This window comes from Calliopsis andreniformis, chromosome 1, assembly GCF_051401765.1.
Source record: "Calliopsis andreniformis isolate RMS-2024a chromosome 1, iyCalAndr_principal, whole genome shotgun sequence".
NCBI classification, from domain to species: Eukaryota; Metazoa; Arthropoda; class Insecta; order Hymenoptera; family Andrenidae; genus Calliopsis; species Calliopsis andreniformis.
The window spans coordinates 9,123,184-9,143,942 of NC_135062.1; the positions used below are offsets into that span (position 1 = coordinate 9,123,184).

Sequence of the window (20,759 nt, forward strand, 5' to 3'; positions counted from 1 at the left end):
ATGAAAATTATTTCTCATATTTTCACGATATTAGGTCAGTAAAAATCAAAAATTTGTACCGATTGCCTTTAAGATGTACGAATGCGTTAAAATAGAATTGGATTTTGTGTGTGTTATAAATGATTATAACAGAATTACTATGTTGTACAGATTGTAAAACTTTCGGAAATTACTGTTGGGATTAATATTATAATTATTCCAAGGAAAAAATAAATTACATGTTTTAAGAACAACACTAAATATTTTAATCTGACCTCCAGTGCGTATTCCTTTCTGACATTTTATTTATGTCAAACAATATACAAGTAAAAAGTAATAATGTCGGTACCTCTTATTTGCAATCTTCATAGAATTTTTGACATAGATCAACATTTAGATTTTATTTATTTTTTTTCTTTTTTTTTGTTGAAATAGTGTTAACCTCATTTGTATTAAGAATCATCGATTCCATATTTTCGGTTACATCCATCATTTCTTGCTTTTCTTCTTGCTGCACGTTTACATTATGTTGATTACCTTTCGATACGTCATATTTTCTGTCTTGAAATCTTTCACGAACTATTAAATAAATATATAAAGTTACACAGAAATGCAGAAGAGTTATAATAATACATGAATAAATTACGTCGATAAATAGACGTACCTTCTGATATTTCTAGAAAATCAAATACTTTATAATTGTGTGATTTGTTGTCGCCACCAACAGCAAAAACAAATGGACTATCAGGATTTGATGCGAGACATAATAAAGCACCAAGATTACTTTTCTTTTCCCAAACAGGCTGTGGCTCTGAATTATTAATATCCCATACTTTTATTACACCATCATTTGCACATGTAACGAGAAAACCGGGACATGAAGAACTAAGTTGTAAACCTGAAATATACGTTTAAATGAAACAAACTCATTCGCAATACTTAACGTAACAATTGTTTATATATTTAAATAATATATGTACCTGTAACTTCTTTTGTGTGAGCTTGTACATTCCAAACTGGTTCATCTTTCCGAATATCAAGATATTGTACGTATCCATTATTTGTACTGATCTATAGCAGAGATAATTATGTCTACTATATTTATCAACAAATTTAAAAGGATAAAGTTTAGTATTCATATATAATTAAGTGCACTTACTAGACAATATTCTGGATCAAAACGATTCCACAATACTTTTTCGACTTCTCCTAATGCTTTCCAACTTTTTGAAACTGTTTGAGATCTACAGTCAAATAATCTTGCCATGCTATACAAAAAATCGAATATGAATATTTGGTATATTTTAAGAAAATATAATTTATCGGTTCCAAATTAAGAGACATACCTATCTGCACAACCTGTCAGTAATTGATCAGTTTCCATTGGATGCCATTTTAATGACTGAACTTTTTCATTAAAGGACGTAAATTTATTAACAGGTGTACCATTTTCTAAGTCCCATAATAAGACTGTTTGGTCAGCTGATCCACTGGCAAGTACATGCCTGAAAAAATGGACATAGATTATATTCTAACATTCAATACCTAAAACAGCTAGATTACATGATGCAGAATTTTCAATAAAAACATGGAATCGTGTGAATACTGCCTTAATTTAACAAAATTACCAAATCATTGAAAAATTGTATCGTTTGAAGTAGTTGTAAAGCTTTATATTCAACTCTTAAATGTACTAACGTATAATTTTCATTCCATGCCAAATCTATCACAGCATCTTTATGTCCAACACGTTTTTGATTTTTCTTTTTACTTGGTTTACGACCCAATTTATAAGCTGGTTCTAAACAATCTATTAAATCTAAATCCCATACTTCTATTATGGGAGTCATATTTCCAATTGCACATAAATTACCTAAAATGCAAAATGTTTGTGCTAAAAACTTAGATCATCCTGTATTGCATGAAATAATGATTATTCTGCACCTACTTGGTTTTGAATCTGTAGGATCAAAATTAAGCCATTCTATACACAGTGGAAATGATGGTAGTAATATATCATGGTGACAATAAAATGAACCTTCCCTTTCATTGTAAACTGAAAGTTGAACAAAATTATAAGACATTTAACATTTTCTGAAAAATAAAATTTCTTTATGTAAAATATTAGAATCTATAGATAATCTAAAAGTGTACATACTAAATACTTCCAAAACGCTAGCATCTCCTTCAACATGTCCTAATAACACAAGATTATCATCTTTTTTTATAATATCATCCTCTTCTTCAGAATCCTCATCTTCTCTTGTTACAAAAGGATCTTTTCCATCTTTCCCAAAGGTTACAATATTACCAATATTGCAATGTATATCACCAGCTGTATAATAAAATTAATATTAAGACAATATTCTGACAAAAAATTATGTAATTCTTAATATAATACTTCAAATTTCATATCGTACATTCATCATCATATTTTTCAAAGTTGTATTCATCAGTGTTGGATGCATCAAGTTGCATATTCTCATTTTTCTGGTCCAAAATTTCATTGTGCTCCTCATCTGAATCACTTTCAGCACCTCTAACAATATCAAATTATTTCTATAATTACCAAATTAATATTACAGCTGTAAACTACTGTAACACTTACTGTAATTCAGATTGTGTTTGTTTTATAATTTGCTCCAATTCTTTTGGTGTTAATTCCACCTAGAATCCAGAACAAAAATTTAATACATAAAATTAAAGAAACAGAATCCAGCAAGTACATGCATCTTCGTTTGATTATTATGCTGATAATCCAATATATTCCAATTGTTTTAAAACCAGATTTCTGAACTGAAATTCAGACCTGAATTATTTCAGTATTTATTTCAATCGCTAACCTTCTCGGGATTTGTGGATGCGATGCCCTTCCTTACCCAAGCTGTACATGGTACTATATTCATTTTTATTTTGTGTATTTACAGAAACGTCTGTAAAAAAGATATTTAGAATTTATGTAGCCGTACAACATTAAGCGTAATGTGCAATTGCACGTGGTAGGTACATGACAAGTTGTACTGCACGTGGTGAATAACAATTTTGATTCGATATATCGATACAGTATTGTAAAATATAGGTGTTCTACTCCAGAGGGAAATTTGAAATTAGACTAATGGTACATTACTTCATGTGATGTAGTCAGTAATGTTTATACATGATAGTTAATTATAATATACTTGATATAATAGTGATTCTTATTTATTTCTTTTGCAACATGTAGAAACGCACGTTGTGAAAAGTAAATATTGTTTATTCATTACAGTGAGATCACAATTTTGTAAACTGTAGACATGTCCTTTGAATGTTAAATCAAGATTCAATCTGAAGTTGGTAATTGAACAGTCACTCGAGGGTAGCGATGGATCAGTGAATGAGTGTACGATACTTTTCTACGTGTGAATCAGCTGTTTAATTGTCATTGAGTAATAACAGTTGTTTTTAACATAATTTTTTAATTTTTATTTTAGATTGTATTAGTAAGTATATTATTACACTTTCGTTCTGTTATTTATAAATATTAATCTATGATAACATAAAGCCATAGTATACATTGTCGGAGAACAGTCAAATATAACCTGTTTGTTAAATTTTTATTTTGTTTGACTTTAGACTAGTAAATCTAAGTTAATAAAATGCATGAATTTATTATTAGTGTTATTTAAAAACCCATAGTATGTGTCATTATGGGACAAGACGTTAATAATGATAGATACTGCATTGTAATTTGATAACCTTAGTGTGCATATGATATTCAAAGAACATTTATACATGTATTTCAGTTTTCCAAGATGAATAGTTCGGCAGATCCTAGACGTCCAGAAAGAGAGGTACGATACAAACCTGCTACTGCGAACAGTCAAGTCCAACCTGTGGACAACTCAACGCCAGATTATATGAATATATTGGGGATGATTTTTAGTATGTGCGGTCTGATGATGAGACTGAAGTGGTGTGCGTGGGTAGCATTATATTGTTCTTGTATTAGTTTTGCTAACTCAAAAGTGAGTGACGACACTAAACAAATACTTAGCAGTTTCTTGTTGTCTATATCTGCAGTTGTAATGTCGTACTTACAAAATCCACAACCCATGACGCCACCATGGGCATCAACAATGCAATAAAGGCCATTTAAACTTTCTGTGATATTTTGACTATTAATTATTTACCATGTTACTTGAGACATTTATACTGTAAAATTGGTGAAAGTTGATTATATTGTGTATAATTACTTTATTTTACGTTATTTTGTATAAAAATGATTAACACATGCAGACTTAAAGAAATAACAAAAGCATAAATTGGGAATTGAATTTATATTTTTATTTCTTGAAAAGTATTGTATTTTATTACATTAAATGGTTTTTTTCTATATATCACTTTTTGTCTAACTGTATTCTACAAATATCACTTACAGTAAATCCAATAAATACTATATTCTCTAGCATATATTATTTCTGTAGAATTAAATAAGTCAGGTCTATTCTTTCTACTTTTTACATAAGTACAATGATTTTAAAGTTTCAGCTATTAAGAAACTGCTAGTAAAAATTGTAATTCCTTCATTGTTCATTCTTTATTACACAGTCCTCTTTCAATGAATACCTATCTTACATTTCACATATTTCATGTACGTTTTCAGTCCCGTTTCCGTATTTACTAAAAAATTATTAAAAAGTCGTAATAATCATTGCGAACTTTAAAAAAAGGTCGATTGACTTTCATTAAATAGTAAATTAGTTTCAAATAATTATACACAGACATGTCTACAAAAGTTAGCACAAAGTAAGACTAATTTTTATTGCATTTTTGCTATTTCCATTAAAAAACTGTACAAAGGGTGTCATTAAAAATTGTTATATTAAACGATATTAATGGAGAGTAGGCCAGTGCAACTTTCGTGCATAACTCTAACATTTTCATCTAGTACAAGAATTAGTAGTTAAGAATAAGAAGTTCAATAAGAAATATTGTTTCTGTTTCCAAGTATCAAGGCAACTTGATCCGCATAAACTACCATCCTTATAACATATACCTCCTTCTCAGTTAACATTCTAATCCGCTTTAAGTACTTTTACACGTTTTAATTTACATGTATTTGGCTCCGCATAGCTCACACTTCACGTTCATTTTTCTCTAGGCAGAAAATTTTCTGAATCAGAAAATACTTTGTCTTATCGAAGAAATGACTGTACAAAGACGAAAGTGAAGTAGATCTCTATAATGAAAAGTAAATATCACTTGAATTCGACTATCTACCTTACTCGAAGGATTTCGCGCAACTCTCTCATGTATCATCTGTCTAGTCTATCCACAGATTTACTGTCAATTTAAATAGACTTCAGCGAAAGATCGTATAAAAAAGAGGCTACGACAGGTGGCCCCTTAATTTTAGAATACCCCGAAGGATTCCCTTCTTCGAGGACTAAAATACAAAATGCATCCGATCACACGTAAACGCGATATTGGCACAAATATTTAATAGTTATTTTTACATCTATTTTGCCTTTTCTTGTGGTCCCCGGTCGGCCTAAATTCTCCCGATTAAACGCTACTTTCGCCTCGACCAACCAGCGTGATCGGATACACGTATTTTTTCCGTTTCGCGCTGAAAAACGGCGAACTGTGCTGTCCGTGCGTGGGCGTAGGCGAGAGGCCACGCAAAAGGGGTAAGGAAGCGTCACCGCTCATCCCTGTCGCGTCGAATCTCTTCTTCCATTCTGCTCCTAGATCTGTTGCTGGCGCCATGAGGCCTTTGCACTCCGGGGAACTTCTAACGCTGAGGAACACGTCGTTGCTACTATCACGTTGCCCAGAAGAACCCTGAGGAAAATTCAATAAAATTAGAAAATACTTGTTGAATCCTTAGGCGGTTTACAGGATAGGGTCACTACGATTCCATTTTGCTGTTTATCAATTCTTATGTGTATGTTGTTCGTGAACAATTTTCATGTCAATCGTTCAAAATTTAGTCAATGTACAGGGTGATCAATTTATTTGGAAACCCCTCAAGAGTTGGCAGCATTTATTGTAATTATTGTTAGCATTGTAAGTGCTGCCAATACTCGAACGTCTCAGTGACGTCTTTTGGACATTTTTAGGACTTTACTGGATGTTTTTAAGACGTTTCTGTACTATGCGTGTATGGAAGTGTCCAGATACTTATTCAAGTGGCTCAAAAGGAAAATTTAAGAGACCAGATGTCCCGAATTTTCACCCTCTATCCCGAAACTTTCCACAACTAATGGAGGACATTAATTTGTTCGAATTTAATTAGCTACTCTGCCCTAATTTGTTCTGGTCTACAGAAAGTGTCTTCATGTAAATGTATACAAAACAGAAATCCTATTTTTACCTCAAAAAATTGATTTAAGAAATTAAATTAAATGAAATTATATTATTAAATTATTAAAATTATATTTATATAATATAATTTACTATCACCCAGCTTCAATTGCCCCTCCTGATTTTTGAATCGTGAAATCTGATCCCTTATAAGAAATTGTCCAAGTATGGTTGATATAATGGGGGACAGTTTAAAAGTTTTTAAAATTAGTGAACGAAGTTTTCCACCTTCGCTTCGTAAAAGTCCAAACTGGAACCATTTGTCTCATTTTCTTCGTCCGCGAAACCCGGTTGCACTCGATTTGAGGCGTTGGGCGTTCCAGAAGAATGAGAGGAAGTATGCGATGAAGAGTTCTCCGATAAGTCGTCTCTGCAGCAGGCAGCTGTGCATACCCTTTGCTCTCTGCAATATTATAGTTTCCATGTATTGTCAATTATTTGATTTTTCAGTTCACATTTCTGAATATAAAAATAGCACACCGTATTAATATAGCAATTTTCTTTTAACATAAATTACACATTTAAAATTTAGACAAAATTAATGAATTATTTCATCTATCGTGTTCGACAGGAGGTGTCAGAATTTTTAAATAAAAATTTATTTGGCGCTTTCTTACAAAGTTATTAATTATCGAAAATATACTCAAAATGCATGAGAAATGTGTCTGACTCGAGATCTTATTCTACTGGCGTTACCACGTCTGATTTGTCAATCTACACCAGCAGTAGAATAAGTTCCCAAGTCAGACATATTTCTTGCGTGCTTCAGGTATATATATTTTCAACAATATCTTAGAAAAGAAGCTTCGAATGAAATTTCCTTATTTTTAAGTCCTGTCCTATTTTACCATGTAAAATTATTTCTTAAAATTTTTGACTCCTGTTATTGAACATTCTGTGTTTATACTTGGCACAATTCTACGTTATAATTAAATCTAAAAATCTAGAAACCAGAAGCTTGAATGTTTCAAAATTCCATAACAGTATAAAAAGAATTAACTGTAAGAATATACTTCAATTAATAGTAACATAAAACAGTTAATAACATTTATATACATTTATAGTTAATATAATAAGAAATCATTTTTTCTTTACACTTAAGAAAAAATCGATCTATAACATACAGATTGCTATATAAAGGTTCGACTTCGACAATTCAATGAAGTCCCAATGGATTTCACGGAATTACGCGAGTCAGCGGCGCCTCGCCTCGATTTTGTTCGCGGCAAAGAAAAAGAGGTGCGATGTTAGCAAAAAACCATCAACGCTCGCCACGCGACAGCGTCTTCCACGAAAGACGGAGAAAGCATAGCACTCTGTCTCTTTCTATCTTCCAAGCAAGTACAAGAACTGGTTTGTGCCCTGTCTGGGCTATCTTCCGTGCACGTGCGAGGACCGGTTTTCTGCTACGCTTTGCTTGAGCTTCTGTGTTGCGAACAAGTTTTTTCTGACATATAGGCCACCTTTCGCGAAGCAGAAAAACGACACGTTTTTAGATTCGATTCTTAGAAAGAGACAGAGCAAAGCCATACGAAAGGCAGCACGAAATAGAGTAGTACACATCGCTTGTCTTCTATGAATGATCGATCGTCGCGTGGTGGGACTTATAGTATTTCTTGCCCATTCGTTTTCCCTGGTTTGAGTGAATCGATCTTGGAAACCTGTCCACATAGAGATTAAGTGTCGCTGCTGGTCTGAAGTAGAGAACCTTTTTTGAGGAAGTTCTGTGTCTGCGCTAAATAGCGTTTGAAATTTCGAATCAGGCCATGTGGCTGATAAGAGTCTGATAAGGAAAGTTTTAGTTATGAAGATCGTTTTTAGTAACTTTGTCAGTTTGTAAAACTTGTTAAACTGTATATGCAAATGCACTCTTTCGAGAATGAAGTAGTGCTGTACGAAAGTTGGTGAAGGTTATGAAGTTTTTTAAATTCTTGTTCAAAATTTTAAATAGTAAAAATAATCAAACTCTCAATTTTCAGATATTGAAATTTTCAAATTCTGAAATATTCAAATATTACAGACTTTCCTTATCCCTTAAAAGAAATTTCCTGAATGGGTTAATAGTACGATGCAGATTATATGTATGTATTTGAAAATAATGTAAGAAAAAATGGGAGACAAAATCCATATGACATATGAGGGTTGTTGCTGAGGGGTTAATTTTACGACTATGCTATACAGGGTGTCCAAGCTGAAGCAGGCCACCTAAAGATCTCCTCTGTTTTTAATAACACGAAAATCGTCCATAGTATAATTTCAATGGCTTCAAAGGAGGAACATCATAGAAGAATAATCGTTCATGTAGGACCATAGTTTTTTAAATGTTATTTTTTAGTTTCTTAAATTTTTGTGTTATTAAAAATAGAAGACATATTTAGGTGGCCTGCTTCAGCTTGGACACCCTCTGTCTCTATTCCAACTATACTTCAAACTCAGAATCGAGTACCTTCTAATTATGACAGAATCCCGTCTTCTCGGTACTGGCGGCGGAAGACCAGCGGCTAGGCTTTTGGCGCTCTCGTAGCTCGCCTCACTGTTGCCGCTGCTAGTGTTGCTGCCGTTGTTCCCCTCCCTCAGAAAGTAGTTCTTCGCCGAGAGCATAGCGAAGTGAAGGTTGTTCTTCAAGTCGTCCGCCGCCGTTGACAAGTTTCCCGAGATCTTCGGGGTGCGTCTCATCGGTCTTGGTGGTGGTACTGGCGATGGTGGGCTGCTCGACGCTTCCGACAGGGTCTCCGGGGTGGCCAGGGGCGCTGTGCGTGAGCTGTCATCCCACTCGCATCGACGATTCGACCTTTGCATCGGAACAACGATCGAAATAATTCTAAAACTCTGCAAGAGGAAGCTGCAGTCGGAGAGCAACATTTTGGGACTTATCGATAGTCTAGTTACATATCCTCGAAACTGGAAACAGAATGCTCCCCTTCGACTGCAGTTCTTCAAAAGATTTTTCGGAATTCGTACTGAATGACTTGATAGAGTGCAATGATCATTTACATGCGCGACTGTTTGAAGCGGTGTTACTGCGAGTCGTGAAACAAGCGATTGTGAACGAGAGCTTGTGAATAAGGCTTTTTGAATTTGATTCAGTGATACTCTGAAGAGAACTGGACGTTGTTCGAGGGAATCCTGCTTCGAATAGGGTTCGAATAAAAATTGCGAGTGAAATGTATTATTATTTGAATGAGATTCTTGAGGGATTTGAGAAGACCCTAAAATATGCGTGAAATGTGTCTGACTCGGGTCTTATTCTACTGATTTTGCTATGTCTGACCCAGGGTTGCTGCACGAATTCCCTCTTTGGCTATAGTAGAGTAAATTGGGAAGTAGGAGAAGAATCTCCTATTTATTGTGTCGCTTGAGTTTAGGACCTAGACCCATACTGCCTAACTATGAAGAAAGGCAGTAAATGCAGAGAAATATGAAGTTGAGTTTTTTGTATTTTTGGATAATTTTGAATATTTTACGTCTTGTTTTAATGGAAAATAGCAGTAAAATATTATTAGCAGATACTGATTTTTTCTATAAGTGGGCAGTATACCAATAGAACAGTTATTTCTTTCTCCGCCTTTCATTTCCACCTATTAGAGCCAATGCACACGAGCGATATTTTGACGCACGATTTCGTTGCGATTATATATTGTTCTTTGTTTTCCCAACTATAAACAACGAAGACAGGCATATTATCGTAACGAGATCGTGCGCCAGAATATCGCTTGTGTGCATTGGACCTTGTACCGAAGGAGATAATTCATGCAGCAACTGTGGTCTGACCTGACTTGTGCACGTAGGCAGTAGAATTACTTTCAAGTCAGACACATTTCACGCGTACTTTAAATACTCTTGGAACAATTAATAACTCTGAGACGAAGCTCCAAACCCAATTTCGCCATTTTTCCCTTTCACCTTATTTCGACACGTGGAATCAAAATTTCTCATCTTGAAATTTCTGACTGTTGTCGAACCCCTATACAGTGAATTATGTTTCTGTCACTTAATAAATTAGAATCGAGATAATAACACGAGCGCTATCTTTTCCTTCGGGTGTATAAATTATATGTCTCGCTTAATACTTTCATTTGTACGAATAAAAAATCATTCACGACAGATTTGAACAGTATCCAAAGCAATACACTCGAATCAAAGCTCCTTCGAACAACGCCCAACTCTGACTGTGAATCACCAAGTGAACTCAATATTCTTTCTATCATAAAGGTATCATCTCCCAAATGTAACGTGTCTCTCCCTAACTTCCTACTCTCGCTATCATAGCGATTCTTCGCCTATACATCAAATTGCTTTCCACAAAAAATCTCAAAGCTTTTCCCTAATTTTCCTCCTCCTCTAAGTCTAATCCTAGAAATCCTCGTCGTCAGCCTCCCGCTCGTTGTCCAGACGTAAAAATGCTATTCTTACGATTTGCTCTCGTCGGCCCTGGGCGTGTTGAGCAATTCGCTGGCTAGACTGACGTACTCCCATGGGATCCCCCTGGAGTCGACGCTGAGCTCACGGCCAGCTTGGGGGAACTCCGAGGGGCTCTGTAAGGATGTGAAGCTCGTCTCCAGGCACAGTCTGTGCGGCGGTGTCCCTGCCAGGTTGCTCGGGTGCGATTTAACAGGGCTGGACGAGGACAGCAGGGCCCTCATTTCCTGCTCGATCTCCATTTCCTGGATCTCGACCGCCTCCCGCGCCTCCGACGCCTCCGTGGACGATGCGTGACCGGAAGCTAGCCTCTGCGGCTTCGCTGGTCCCAGGGTCGTTACAACCTGATATATTTGCGGTTATAAGGCAAGATGACTTAAGTCACATCGCTTTTTAATTTTAATATTGAAGGTTCTGAGCCTCAATTTGGTATATTATACGTCTGCTTTTTAATGTGGTTGTATTTTTAAAGGGAAAAAAATTCTTTTAGTTCCATTTCTTTCTTGTAGATTTTAGAGTTTCAATTGAGGAACACGTTAAAGCTAGAGCAGTTAAAGGGACTGATATGTTATTGCTTATATGTACAGATTTGATTCTTTATAATCGTTACTATTTTCTTAATACTTAGTATTGCTAAATGAAAGTGAGAAAATGTATAAATAAATTTCTGTGAATTATGTAGTTTCCCAAAAGCTATGAAATAGTTTTGACACATCATACTTTGGCAAGTAAACATGTACTTAGGGTGTAGATACAAATTTGTTAAAAATGTGACTTATGTCATTTTGCTTTATAGCCATAGATCCACTACCGCTCGAAACTATTGGGTCATTCACTTGGTTTCGACAGTATTTCATTTAAATGAAGAATAAACGTATATACAATTTACCATGAGCTTGTAATTCGTTATTATTACTACTGAGAGAAATGAATTTAAAATTAGTTATATAAGATCGTTACATTTAAAAAAAGAAGTAACTAAAGTATATTAAAAATAGCTTCTTGTTTATCATCGAATAGTTTATTATTTCATTGCAAATTGATTTAATGAAATTGGCTTTTTTCGCTTCTGAAAAATGGCTTTACAACAATTGCGTAATTATACTTTGAGATTATCAATTTTAATACATTGTCCTCAGTGGAACAGTTAGTTGGTTTAATCAGAGATCAGTGTATTCGATTAAGTGGTTGACGACCAATGGCTCGTTTGATATGCAGGCATTCGAATTTGGTTACATGTAACCGATAAGCGTACAATAATAGGTATTCATGAAAAAGTAACCATCGCATGGTTAATGCTGTTGTTGATGAAATTAGAAGTACGAAATGGAGAAACGAGATGGTAGTAATGCAGTGCTCAGTTATTGATTGAAATTAATCGGTCATTAGCAGAATAGCCAGATATTCAATTAAACGCTTTCCAAATCCATCAGTGGGAACTTCGAAATATTAGTTCTGTTTATTTTCTCTACTTTTTTCGTACTTTTTGCCACAGTCAAAGTAGGTGTTAAAAATATTGGTTCATAAATTTTTTAAATTAAAAAGAATTCGAGTATTTTAATGTTACAGTACTTCAGTTTTTCAGTATTTCAATATTTCAGTATGACAATATCAATAGTCAGCGATGCTGATATACATGTATGTATTGATATATCACTATTTCGAGGTTTCAATATTTCAGCCTTTCAAAATTGTAAAATTTAATTATGCGAACATTTCAATATTTCAGAATTTGAAAATTGAAAATTTCAAAGCTTGAATATTTGACAATTTAAACATTTTTAACTCAAGAAAATAAGAAATTCTTTATGTTGGAAAAAGCGGGAAAATAATTGCGAGGTGATATTTTATCGCAAGAAGTTAGTGACAATAATCATAACTATATCTCGGTACTTCCGCGATTCGCGTTCTTTATGCTTTCACGCAGCAGTTTCATTAAAACGCAAGCAGAAATTTGGCAATAGCGCGACACAAGCACATCTTCCATATAATAGTATTAATCCCATGCGTCACACAGGCGATGGAACGTACATGAATGTTTAATCTTCGTTCTACATCCCGAAAATTCGGAGAAAATACCTATTAAATGTTTGAGCACAACATGACATGGAAGCTCTCCCAAGTAACTGGGTCAAATACACGTGTATATGGGAGGCAGCCAAAAATTTGCGCATGACTACCCCGAAAATGGATTATTCCATTTACATAAAACTTCAGACTCCATTAGTTTACGCTACGAAGTGAGAAAGTTACACCGTTTGGGCCCACTATCAGTCCCAAACGGTTTTCTATACTTTCTAAATAATGGAATGGAAGGATTATGGTTCAGTAGCAGAGGCTAACACGTTCGAGTACTCAACACTCCATTATGATACTTGACATGCGAATTAACATACATTATACCGCGACAGTGTTACGCTATCATGTACCTATTTAAAGAACCAAATGTATACGATGGCGATCGTGGTGTACTAATATGATGCGTGGTGCACATGCATGAACGACTGTGACAAGTACCATTCAGGTGATCGGTGATCAATGACGGTTCTGCTCTAGATCGTTCTTATCTACCTTTACATGTCCATTATATTCTCTCACTGTCAGTACCGTTTAACAATCTCACGCAACTAATCTCTACGTCAACTGGCAATACGTACTTTTCTCCCCCTCTCTCGAGTTTCGTGACAAATGTATTTGGAACGAACATGGTGGTGATCAGTGGATGATATCTAAAGATCGTGATCGTGTAATCGCATGCGACAGAATGCTGTTAAGGATGTACATGGAACGACAGTGGCGTTAGTTAAGATAGTAGTAAAGTGGGCAGTGCATGTGAACATTTCTGCAATTTTTTTCATTGTACTGCTGCAACGATTCTTGTTATTAGTATGGCTTTATGAAAGACTTGTAGGCGGGGTTGATAGTGAAAATAAAGAAAGGAGAGATGATAGTAGATAGAGAAGCGTAGAATTTGGTTTGAAAGCACCTGACTGGTTGCCTCGATAATTGCATGGGCTCTGGTACAAGGTTCTCGGTTTTAGTTAAATAAGATGTCTTTGTTATTCCTTTTTTCATTGTATTTCTCAGTGTAAACAGAGGAAAGATCCTTGGTTTGTTTTATTGTATTTGAAATAGGTAACTAGAAGGGAATACCTCTCTGTTTGCACTCATTTCTGTCGCGTCGTTTTGCAACTATCGAGGTTTTATCGTATCAAACAAGTTAGGTATAGTCAGTGGTAGAGAAGATTTGAAATTGTAATAGAGAAGCGACTGAATACAGAAATATGTTCTTTTTGGCTTACGATGGTAAGAAGCATTCTGTTTTTAAAGCAATTCCGATAAATCACTTTTTGAGAAATTTATTTACTCAATTTCGAACCCAAGAAAAAGGTCCAATTTTTCCAAGTGAGTACAATATTATATAAACTTTAATTAATATTTCTAATAGTCAGATTTACTAATACTAAATAATTATACAATTCTATATTTTCTCTACCACCTACTATACTTTATATCGCTCATTTGCTGCAACATAGATATAATTAAAACATTTCTATTTTTGAGTTATTATTGTAAAAAAAATGATTCTTGCATTAACAACTGATGATACTATCTCATTTCCTTGAAAACCATAATTTTGGTCCTTCATTGTTGCAATAAATGAGCCATCTCACACATGTATTTCAAAATTCACTGAACTCAATTTAGAAAAACGCGATTTTTGAGTTGTGATCATGAAACAATTTAATAAACAAATTTCTATTTTATTTTTTTGTAACAATTTTACTAATTAAATTTTTAAATTATAGACATATAAACTATAAATTACTTCTCAGATAGCACATGACATCTTGAAAACGTCCATTTCATGCCTGAATATTTTATGATATAATTTAAACGACTTAAAAACATCCAATAACATACGTCTTAAAGACCTCCGAATATTCACGTCCATAGGATGTCTTAAAGACGTCTCTATTTTTCGTCTGAACGTCTTATAGAAGTAATTTCCCCGAAAACCACGTTTCTGAGTTCACATCTTCGAAATCCATGTGCGACGCAACAGAATCCATTCTCGTATTCTGCCCCCATGTTCACACAGCCGTGTGCAACCACCTCGAAACACACCGTATAAAGCCTGAAGAGGTGAATGTACCTTGTGTCGTGGCGAGAAGAGTGTGTGGTGGCATGGAGGTCGGCGTCGCGGCCGAGCAAGGTCGTCGTTGTACCTTGATGATGGAGAACGACATGCGGTGGATCGGGCCCCCTTTGGCTCGCTGGGTCCGTTGCAACCGTCGCTGCTGCGCCGGCCTCCGCAGCGCCACGATCTCTCCACGCTGACACCTAATCCACACCACACACCCTCAGCCACAGATCCTCCCGCAGGGTCGCCGATTAGCCACGATTCGAAGGGACAACGCATCGTCGGGGTTACTTTTCACAGTTAGTGGGAACGCTTCGCGGCAAACCGGCAACACCTAATCTAATGGACGGCTAACTGGTCAGTGGATTAATCTTCTACGATACACGGGGGTCAAGGGGCAAGGGCTGTCGACTTGGCGATGCATGGTGGCCTGAAATGGGGTATTTTTTGGGCAAAATATTATTCTTGCTTTTTTTATCGTTATAGAAGATACTTGTTTCTTTAATCGTTTAATAGTGGAATTTTGTTTTGAAAGTGTGTATCTGATTGCGTGAGTAAAGTCAAGGGATGACGAGTATACTCGTCAAACATTGTTTAAGGGTTAATATTGTAGTGTGACAGAAGATAGTGGTTCTGTTAGGGTTGGTAGATTGATGTCTATTTGTTTTCGAAGTGTTGTGAGAAGTGCTTTGTAATTAACAATTCCGAAACCTCAGAATATAGATTTGATAGTATTTCTAATCAATGTAAAGTTTGAGATACTTTTTGAAAAATAGAATAATAAAATAAGAGATATGAAGTGTAGAATATTAAGAAGAGTATTTACCAATGTTTTAGGCAAACAGATTCAGATGAAATAGAATAACTGTACCCTTCAGGACACTAAGATGCAAAATAAAATTCCTTTTTATATATTTATATTTTTAAAATGGAAAAAATATACCTCCTTAAAATAATTTGCTAAAAATAACAAAAGTCTTGTCGTTAAAAATAGATTCTTCTTCAAAATAATCGACAAGTAGATTATTAATTTTGACCAAGAAATGCCCCTTTTCCAACCACTGTGCGCTGGAATCAAGTTTAATATCGAAGGAAAGGTCTGATCGGTTTGCAGACTCGATTGGAAGCGATCAGCTGGTACAATTTCAATACCTCCCATTCCACGGAAGACAATTGATCGTTGAAGTTCGATTGACTCTGCACTCGATGACTCGATGAATTCTTCCAGGTCTTTTGGTGGCGAAATGCAATTACCTACTACGTTTGAATAATACTTGGTGTTCTAAGGTTCAACCAGCTACATACAGTCGGTGAGTGAAGGCATCCACTCGTGAATAGTTATCATGCACATTTAAGTTTCGTTCCTGTTCTCCAAGGCTTCTTCAAGCCATCGATTTTACATGTAATTGCAAATGGTGAACTACCTTTTAAAATGCTAGAAATTCGACATTTTATGATCATGCAAAGCTAACACAGACGAGCTGCGATTTTTCTTTTTTCTGCAGCTTCTGTTAGGACCTGATCTGGAAAAGTATTTCAAGATTAAGGGGAATAATTATATAAATTAAAATATAAAGCAAGTATTAGGGGAGATAGCTAGTTAATAAACGAATAGAAAGGAAATTAATATAATGTAAGTGAGATTAATTTTGATTTTAATAGGCAATTTTAAGTTCATTGGTAAAAGCAATGATCGAAACGTGGAATGTTAATAAATGAAAATAAGCAGTGCTTACTTTAAAACTGTCGTGTTTGTTTTGAACGTTGACAGTCGTACTTAAACGCTTCAAGCATAGACTACGAAGCAAAACCTAATGAATAAACAACGACATGTTTATTTGTAGAAAGTATATTGACCAAAGTAGCGTACATCGCAAATTATACAGAATTAAATAGGTACAATGTGCAATCAAAACGACCATCGAGAGGTACAGACTTCAAGAATGTATAGTTTATGAGAATATAGTTCATAGAATGCATATATACAGTTTTATCTTATACAATAAAGTTCCATTCTTCGCGTATTGTATAAAAATATACAACCATTTGTATTTAAATATTTATATGCATCGCGACGGCTGTAGTATCTTTACTGTGCCAACTTTATCGTTATGTGCTGACTTTATTGTTTCGTACAGTGTCTTAGTCGTTTTGGATGCAGTCGATCACAGTGAAACGAAAAATCATTTCGAGACTGCAAAAAGTCACGAAAGTAATTGAAAAAAAAAAAAAGAAAATACAGAATTACGTGAGGAACTACGTAAGCAGATTGTTCAGAGACAACAGGGAGAAGGAAATTAAAAAAATAAATAATATATATATATTAAGGGGAGCTTTGTACCATGACGAGTTAAAAAAAATCGACTTTTTATTAACGATACTTTTTTAATGTTTAAAGTACTAGAGGAATATTTTTGCAGCTTTTTAGATAGAATTCGAGAAATTGGAACCACTGTAGAGACATTTCAAAGAACAGACGTCTTTATAGAAATTGAATCTTCAAGTTGCCTTGATTAAATCAGTATTTTACGAAGTGGTAGAAATTCTATCTTGAAAACTAACAAAGCAATCAACTTCAAAGTTGAAATGCATACTAAGAAAGTCCACTCAATACAATAGGTTATGTAAAATAAAACATATTTACCTTTTTCGTACAGAAAATAATTGGTCTTCCTACTTCAAGTAATTGAAATCATTTGAAAGTAATTGGAACTTTTTAGTACTTGTAGTCTACTCTATATGAATACTCGAATAATTTAAGAATATTTATGTATTTTTAGTTTCAAATACTTGTTTATTTTTAAAATCTTATCCAAGCACTTTCAGGAACACTTTACTTGTAAAAAATATGAATATTTTTTATTAAAAGGTATGACGAATGAATATTAAAATATGTATTATATTTCAAATATGAAAATGGTCTACTGAATCATTTAGTTAATAGTGATGTTTTCAAAAAAAAATAGTGATATTTTATAAGTATTTTTAAACTATTTCCTTCTCATCCAACACGATACAAAATCCCCAGAAATTCTCTTCCTCCTGTCGTCGAACATCCTGCATAAACTCTCAGCAAGTTATTACAAATAACTCATGCAATGTCGAATAGCATGCTGTCAAAGACTCGTTCGCTCTGAGCGTTAAACAAACTAAAAACAGGTGCGTAATCCTCGATAATAACTCTCAGTCACTCCTTACATCGTACACATAAATATTCCATCGTATTATATACTAAAAATCACAACAGAGAACACACGATCTCCATTACAAACAATTCCAGCGTTCAATGAAACGAGAAGAGGCAAACAAAGAACGGTGGTGACGACAATGGCGGTAATAGAGAACTCTAAACTATTCAACAAAAACTACATGATCTACAACCACACCGATCGCGGTTTCCTCTATTACAAACAAGGTTCCTCACGGATGCAACGTGCCCTCGAATTGTTCCTCGACAGTTTCCCGACCGATCTCGAGATACCGTTTCCCGTCAAAGGGGCGTCCCTCAGTACGTGTCCTTTCGTTCGTGAATCTCGATATCGACGACAGTCGTCTGGTTAAGCGAGTCCCGTCCACTGATCGTAGTGATCTGAATTTGTGCACTACTAGCATTGCAACCGTTAGCGTGACCTTTACTCTCTACAGTGGCAACTACGTCCCGACGCGTGTCCTCTTCCTTCGTGTCGTCCTGATCGTCGGTCGTCTCTTCCAAGATTTTGTAATTACCCAGCTTTACCGTGGGTATCCGGCTTACCTTGGTCAGAGCTTTCAGCATGTGGTCCGGCATGTGGTCCTGGATCATCACTGGGCTTATGAGGACCTCGTCGAAGTCGCACGGGCCTGCCCAGAGCGCCTGGTACACTGGCTCCCGTTTGTTTAAGATTCGCCTGAAATCGAAGGGGAAGAGACCAGTGTACACTTGTGGCGTGATGGTTTCGGTTGAGGAAGAGATATAGGTGGTCGTTGGAAGTTAGAATCGATAGGCTTGAGTATAGTACTGTGATCCGCTGACGAGAAGTCTTCTGGGACCAGTTAGACCTGCGTTCTGCCAGGGGACTTCTTGTCAGCGGAGAATTATAGTTTTTTAATACGTTCTCTACTGTGTTAATTATAGATGTTATGGAGTGTGGTTGGTTCTAGGTGGGGAGAAGTTTGGGGGTGATTCTGGTGGTGAGTTATAAGCGTTTAGACATTGGTAAGATTCGCCTGGGACGTGGCAATGTAACTCCATGGTTAACATGGAGCTTATGATTGGACTGCAGAGGCTTGTGTAAATTTCTGTTTTCATAAATACAGTTTGAGAAGTGGAACCTAACTGGAGACTTGTTTCACTCTTAAAGTATGATACATATAATATATTTACTTTTCGATATCCTGTTTTTATGCATTATTGGATTCTGTAAGTATGTTTTTGCATATCGAAATTTCCCATAAATGCATAAAAATTCAAAATGCAGTCTATTCATAATAAAAATCAGAGGACATAATAGAGCAGTGATTGTCATAGCCACTGTCTGGATTGGGTGTAAAATTTCACAGCAGTTGTATGAGGTGAGTACCACTTCTCGTTAAGTGGCTATGATAGTCACTTGAAATGCTTGTAATTAATAAATATCGCTCGGTGAAATGTACATAAAAAAGTGTTTAAATAATTCTAAAAGCTCGTTTAAAATGATCCAGAGAAAATGTTAAGAATACGATAGAAATAGTAAATAGAAGTATCTTTCTTATCCTCCATAGTTTCTTCTAGACTAATTCATGCAGATAGGGAAAATTAATTAAAGGATCTATCAGTACAACAGTTGTAATTAGGTAAAGTTGAGTTTGGACCTGGATTTATTGGTTAGAATGCAAAATCTGAGAAAGTTGAAAAGAAAGAAGAAAATATGTTGATCACTAAATTAACTTTTTTTAGAGTGTTTCCTTGCTGCAGGCTTTCATCTTCTGCTGATGAGCTAATATAGAGAACCACATTTTTCAAGTTACATTATATGCTAATAGTTTATTTCTATTTTGTCCAAGATACGATAATAAAGTTACTGTGTTCCAAATCATATCCAATTACTGTGAAGATTATATCAAGCTTGTAGCAAAGGAATACTCTATTTACAATTTTTATCTAAGAAAATCTATTAAAATAGTTTGCTCACATCACAAATTGTTGAGTACCAATCGTAAACTGGAAGTAATTAATGGTTCATAGTCCACAACATAGATTTTCAAGATAAAGAAACATAAATGAATACACACTTAATCTTTTTTAATTGTTACATTTGGTATTTTAATTCTGTATTCCTATTTGTCCTAAAATAGACTCATTACGAAAGACTGAAACAATCATATCACATGTCAGAACAAGTTTCATCCTCATCAAATCTTCATTTAATTACCACCCAAAACCTTCATTACATCCAGTCCACAATTAGACACTTCAAATTTCAGCTGTCCAATTCAGTTACCCAATATCCAACGATCCATTAACATCAATTCAAATCAAATCTAGCTAAAATACTGACGAAACCTTAACCAGTGAAACTCAATAAATTCAGACTATGAAAGCCTCGAACGTCCACAATTCAAGAAGTCAGTGATTTCTCTGAAACCAGATAGCGACAAAGTGCAGCACACATTATGATAGAGAAGTGTACAGGTCCAAGGGTTCGCATGCAGGCACATCCCCAAGGTGAAATTACCTAGAGCAACCTTAAAAACAGAAACTTCGATAAACGTACCTCCAGCAGCTCTCGTATTTCTGCCTGGAAACGGAAAACGTTCGATTAAAGTCTGACTGGCACGTGTCTCGGTGTCCCGTCTAAGTAAAGATCGATCGATCGTCGCGTATTAAGGTCAAACTGAACGTAAATGATCGAAC

General features: G+C 35.2%; 4 protein-coding genes across 9 annotated transcripts in view; 2 read left to right on the plus strand and 2 right to left on the minus strand.

Moving 5' to 3' along the window:
* The window catches only part of LOC143177540 (uncharacterized), a 113,719-nt gene that overhangs the window by 20,109 nt on the left and 72,851 nt on the right, over window positions 1-20,759 (plus strand). The gene's annotated exons all lie outside the window — the stretch shown is intronic.
* LOC143179213 (periodic tryptophan protein 1 homolog) lies at window positions 11-2,969 on the minus strand. The gene is made up of 11 exons (XM_076378332.1): window positions 2,823-2,969; window positions 2,588-2,646; window positions 2,400-2,518; window positions 2,138-2,314; window positions 1,928-2,035; window positions 1,678-1,852; window positions 1,326-1,484; window positions 1,139-1,247; window positions 960-1,050; window positions 644-877; window positions 11-558 (listed from the first exon to the last, which is right to left on the minus strand). The coding sequence occupies exons 1-11, from the start codon at window positions 2,883-2,885 to the stop codon at window positions 380-382; spliced, it is 1,473 nt and encodes a 490-aa protein (XP_076234447.1). The 5' UTR covers window positions 2,886-2,969; the 3' UTR covers window positions 11-379.
* On the plus strand, window positions 3,330-4,125 carry LOC143187295 (PAT complex subunit Asterix). The gene is made up of 2 exons (XM_076391439.1): window positions 3,330-3,458; window positions 3,762-4,125. Exon 2 carries the CDS (start codon window positions 3,771-3,773, stop codon window positions 4,101-4,103), a length of 333 nt encoding a protein of 110 aa, XP_076247554.1. The 5' UTR covers window positions 3,330-3,458; window positions 3,762-3,770; the 3' UTR covers window positions 4,104-4,125.
* The window catches only part of Inae (inactivation no afterpotential E), an 83,385-nt gene continuing 66,871 nt past the window's right edge, over window positions 4,246-20,759 (minus strand). For 3 of the 6 annotated variants that reach the window (XM_076391079.1, XM_076390917.1, XM_076390998.1), the window contains exons 12-17: window positions 20,620-20,643; window positions 18,642-18,774; window positions 10,738-11,087; window positions 8,771-9,115; window positions 6,553-6,727; window positions 4,246-5,802 (exon numbers count right to left, since the gene is read on the minus strand). In XM_076391079.1, the coding sequence (XP_076247194.1) occupies window positions 5,524-5,802; window positions 6,553-6,727; window positions 8,771-9,115; window positions 10,738-11,087; window positions 18,642-18,774; window positions 20,620-20,643 (1,306 nt within the window). In that variant the 3' untranslated portion in view covers window positions 4,246-5,523. Of the gene's footprint in view, window positions 5,803-6,552; window positions 6,728-8,770; window positions 9,116-10,737; window positions 11,088-14,899; window positions 15,088-16,623; window positions 16,699-18,641; window positions 18,775-20,619; window positions 20,644-20,759 lie in introns of all 6 variants that reach the window. The other 3 variants (XM_076391249.1, XM_076391327.1, XM_076391163.1) reach the window with 3 other exon arrangements.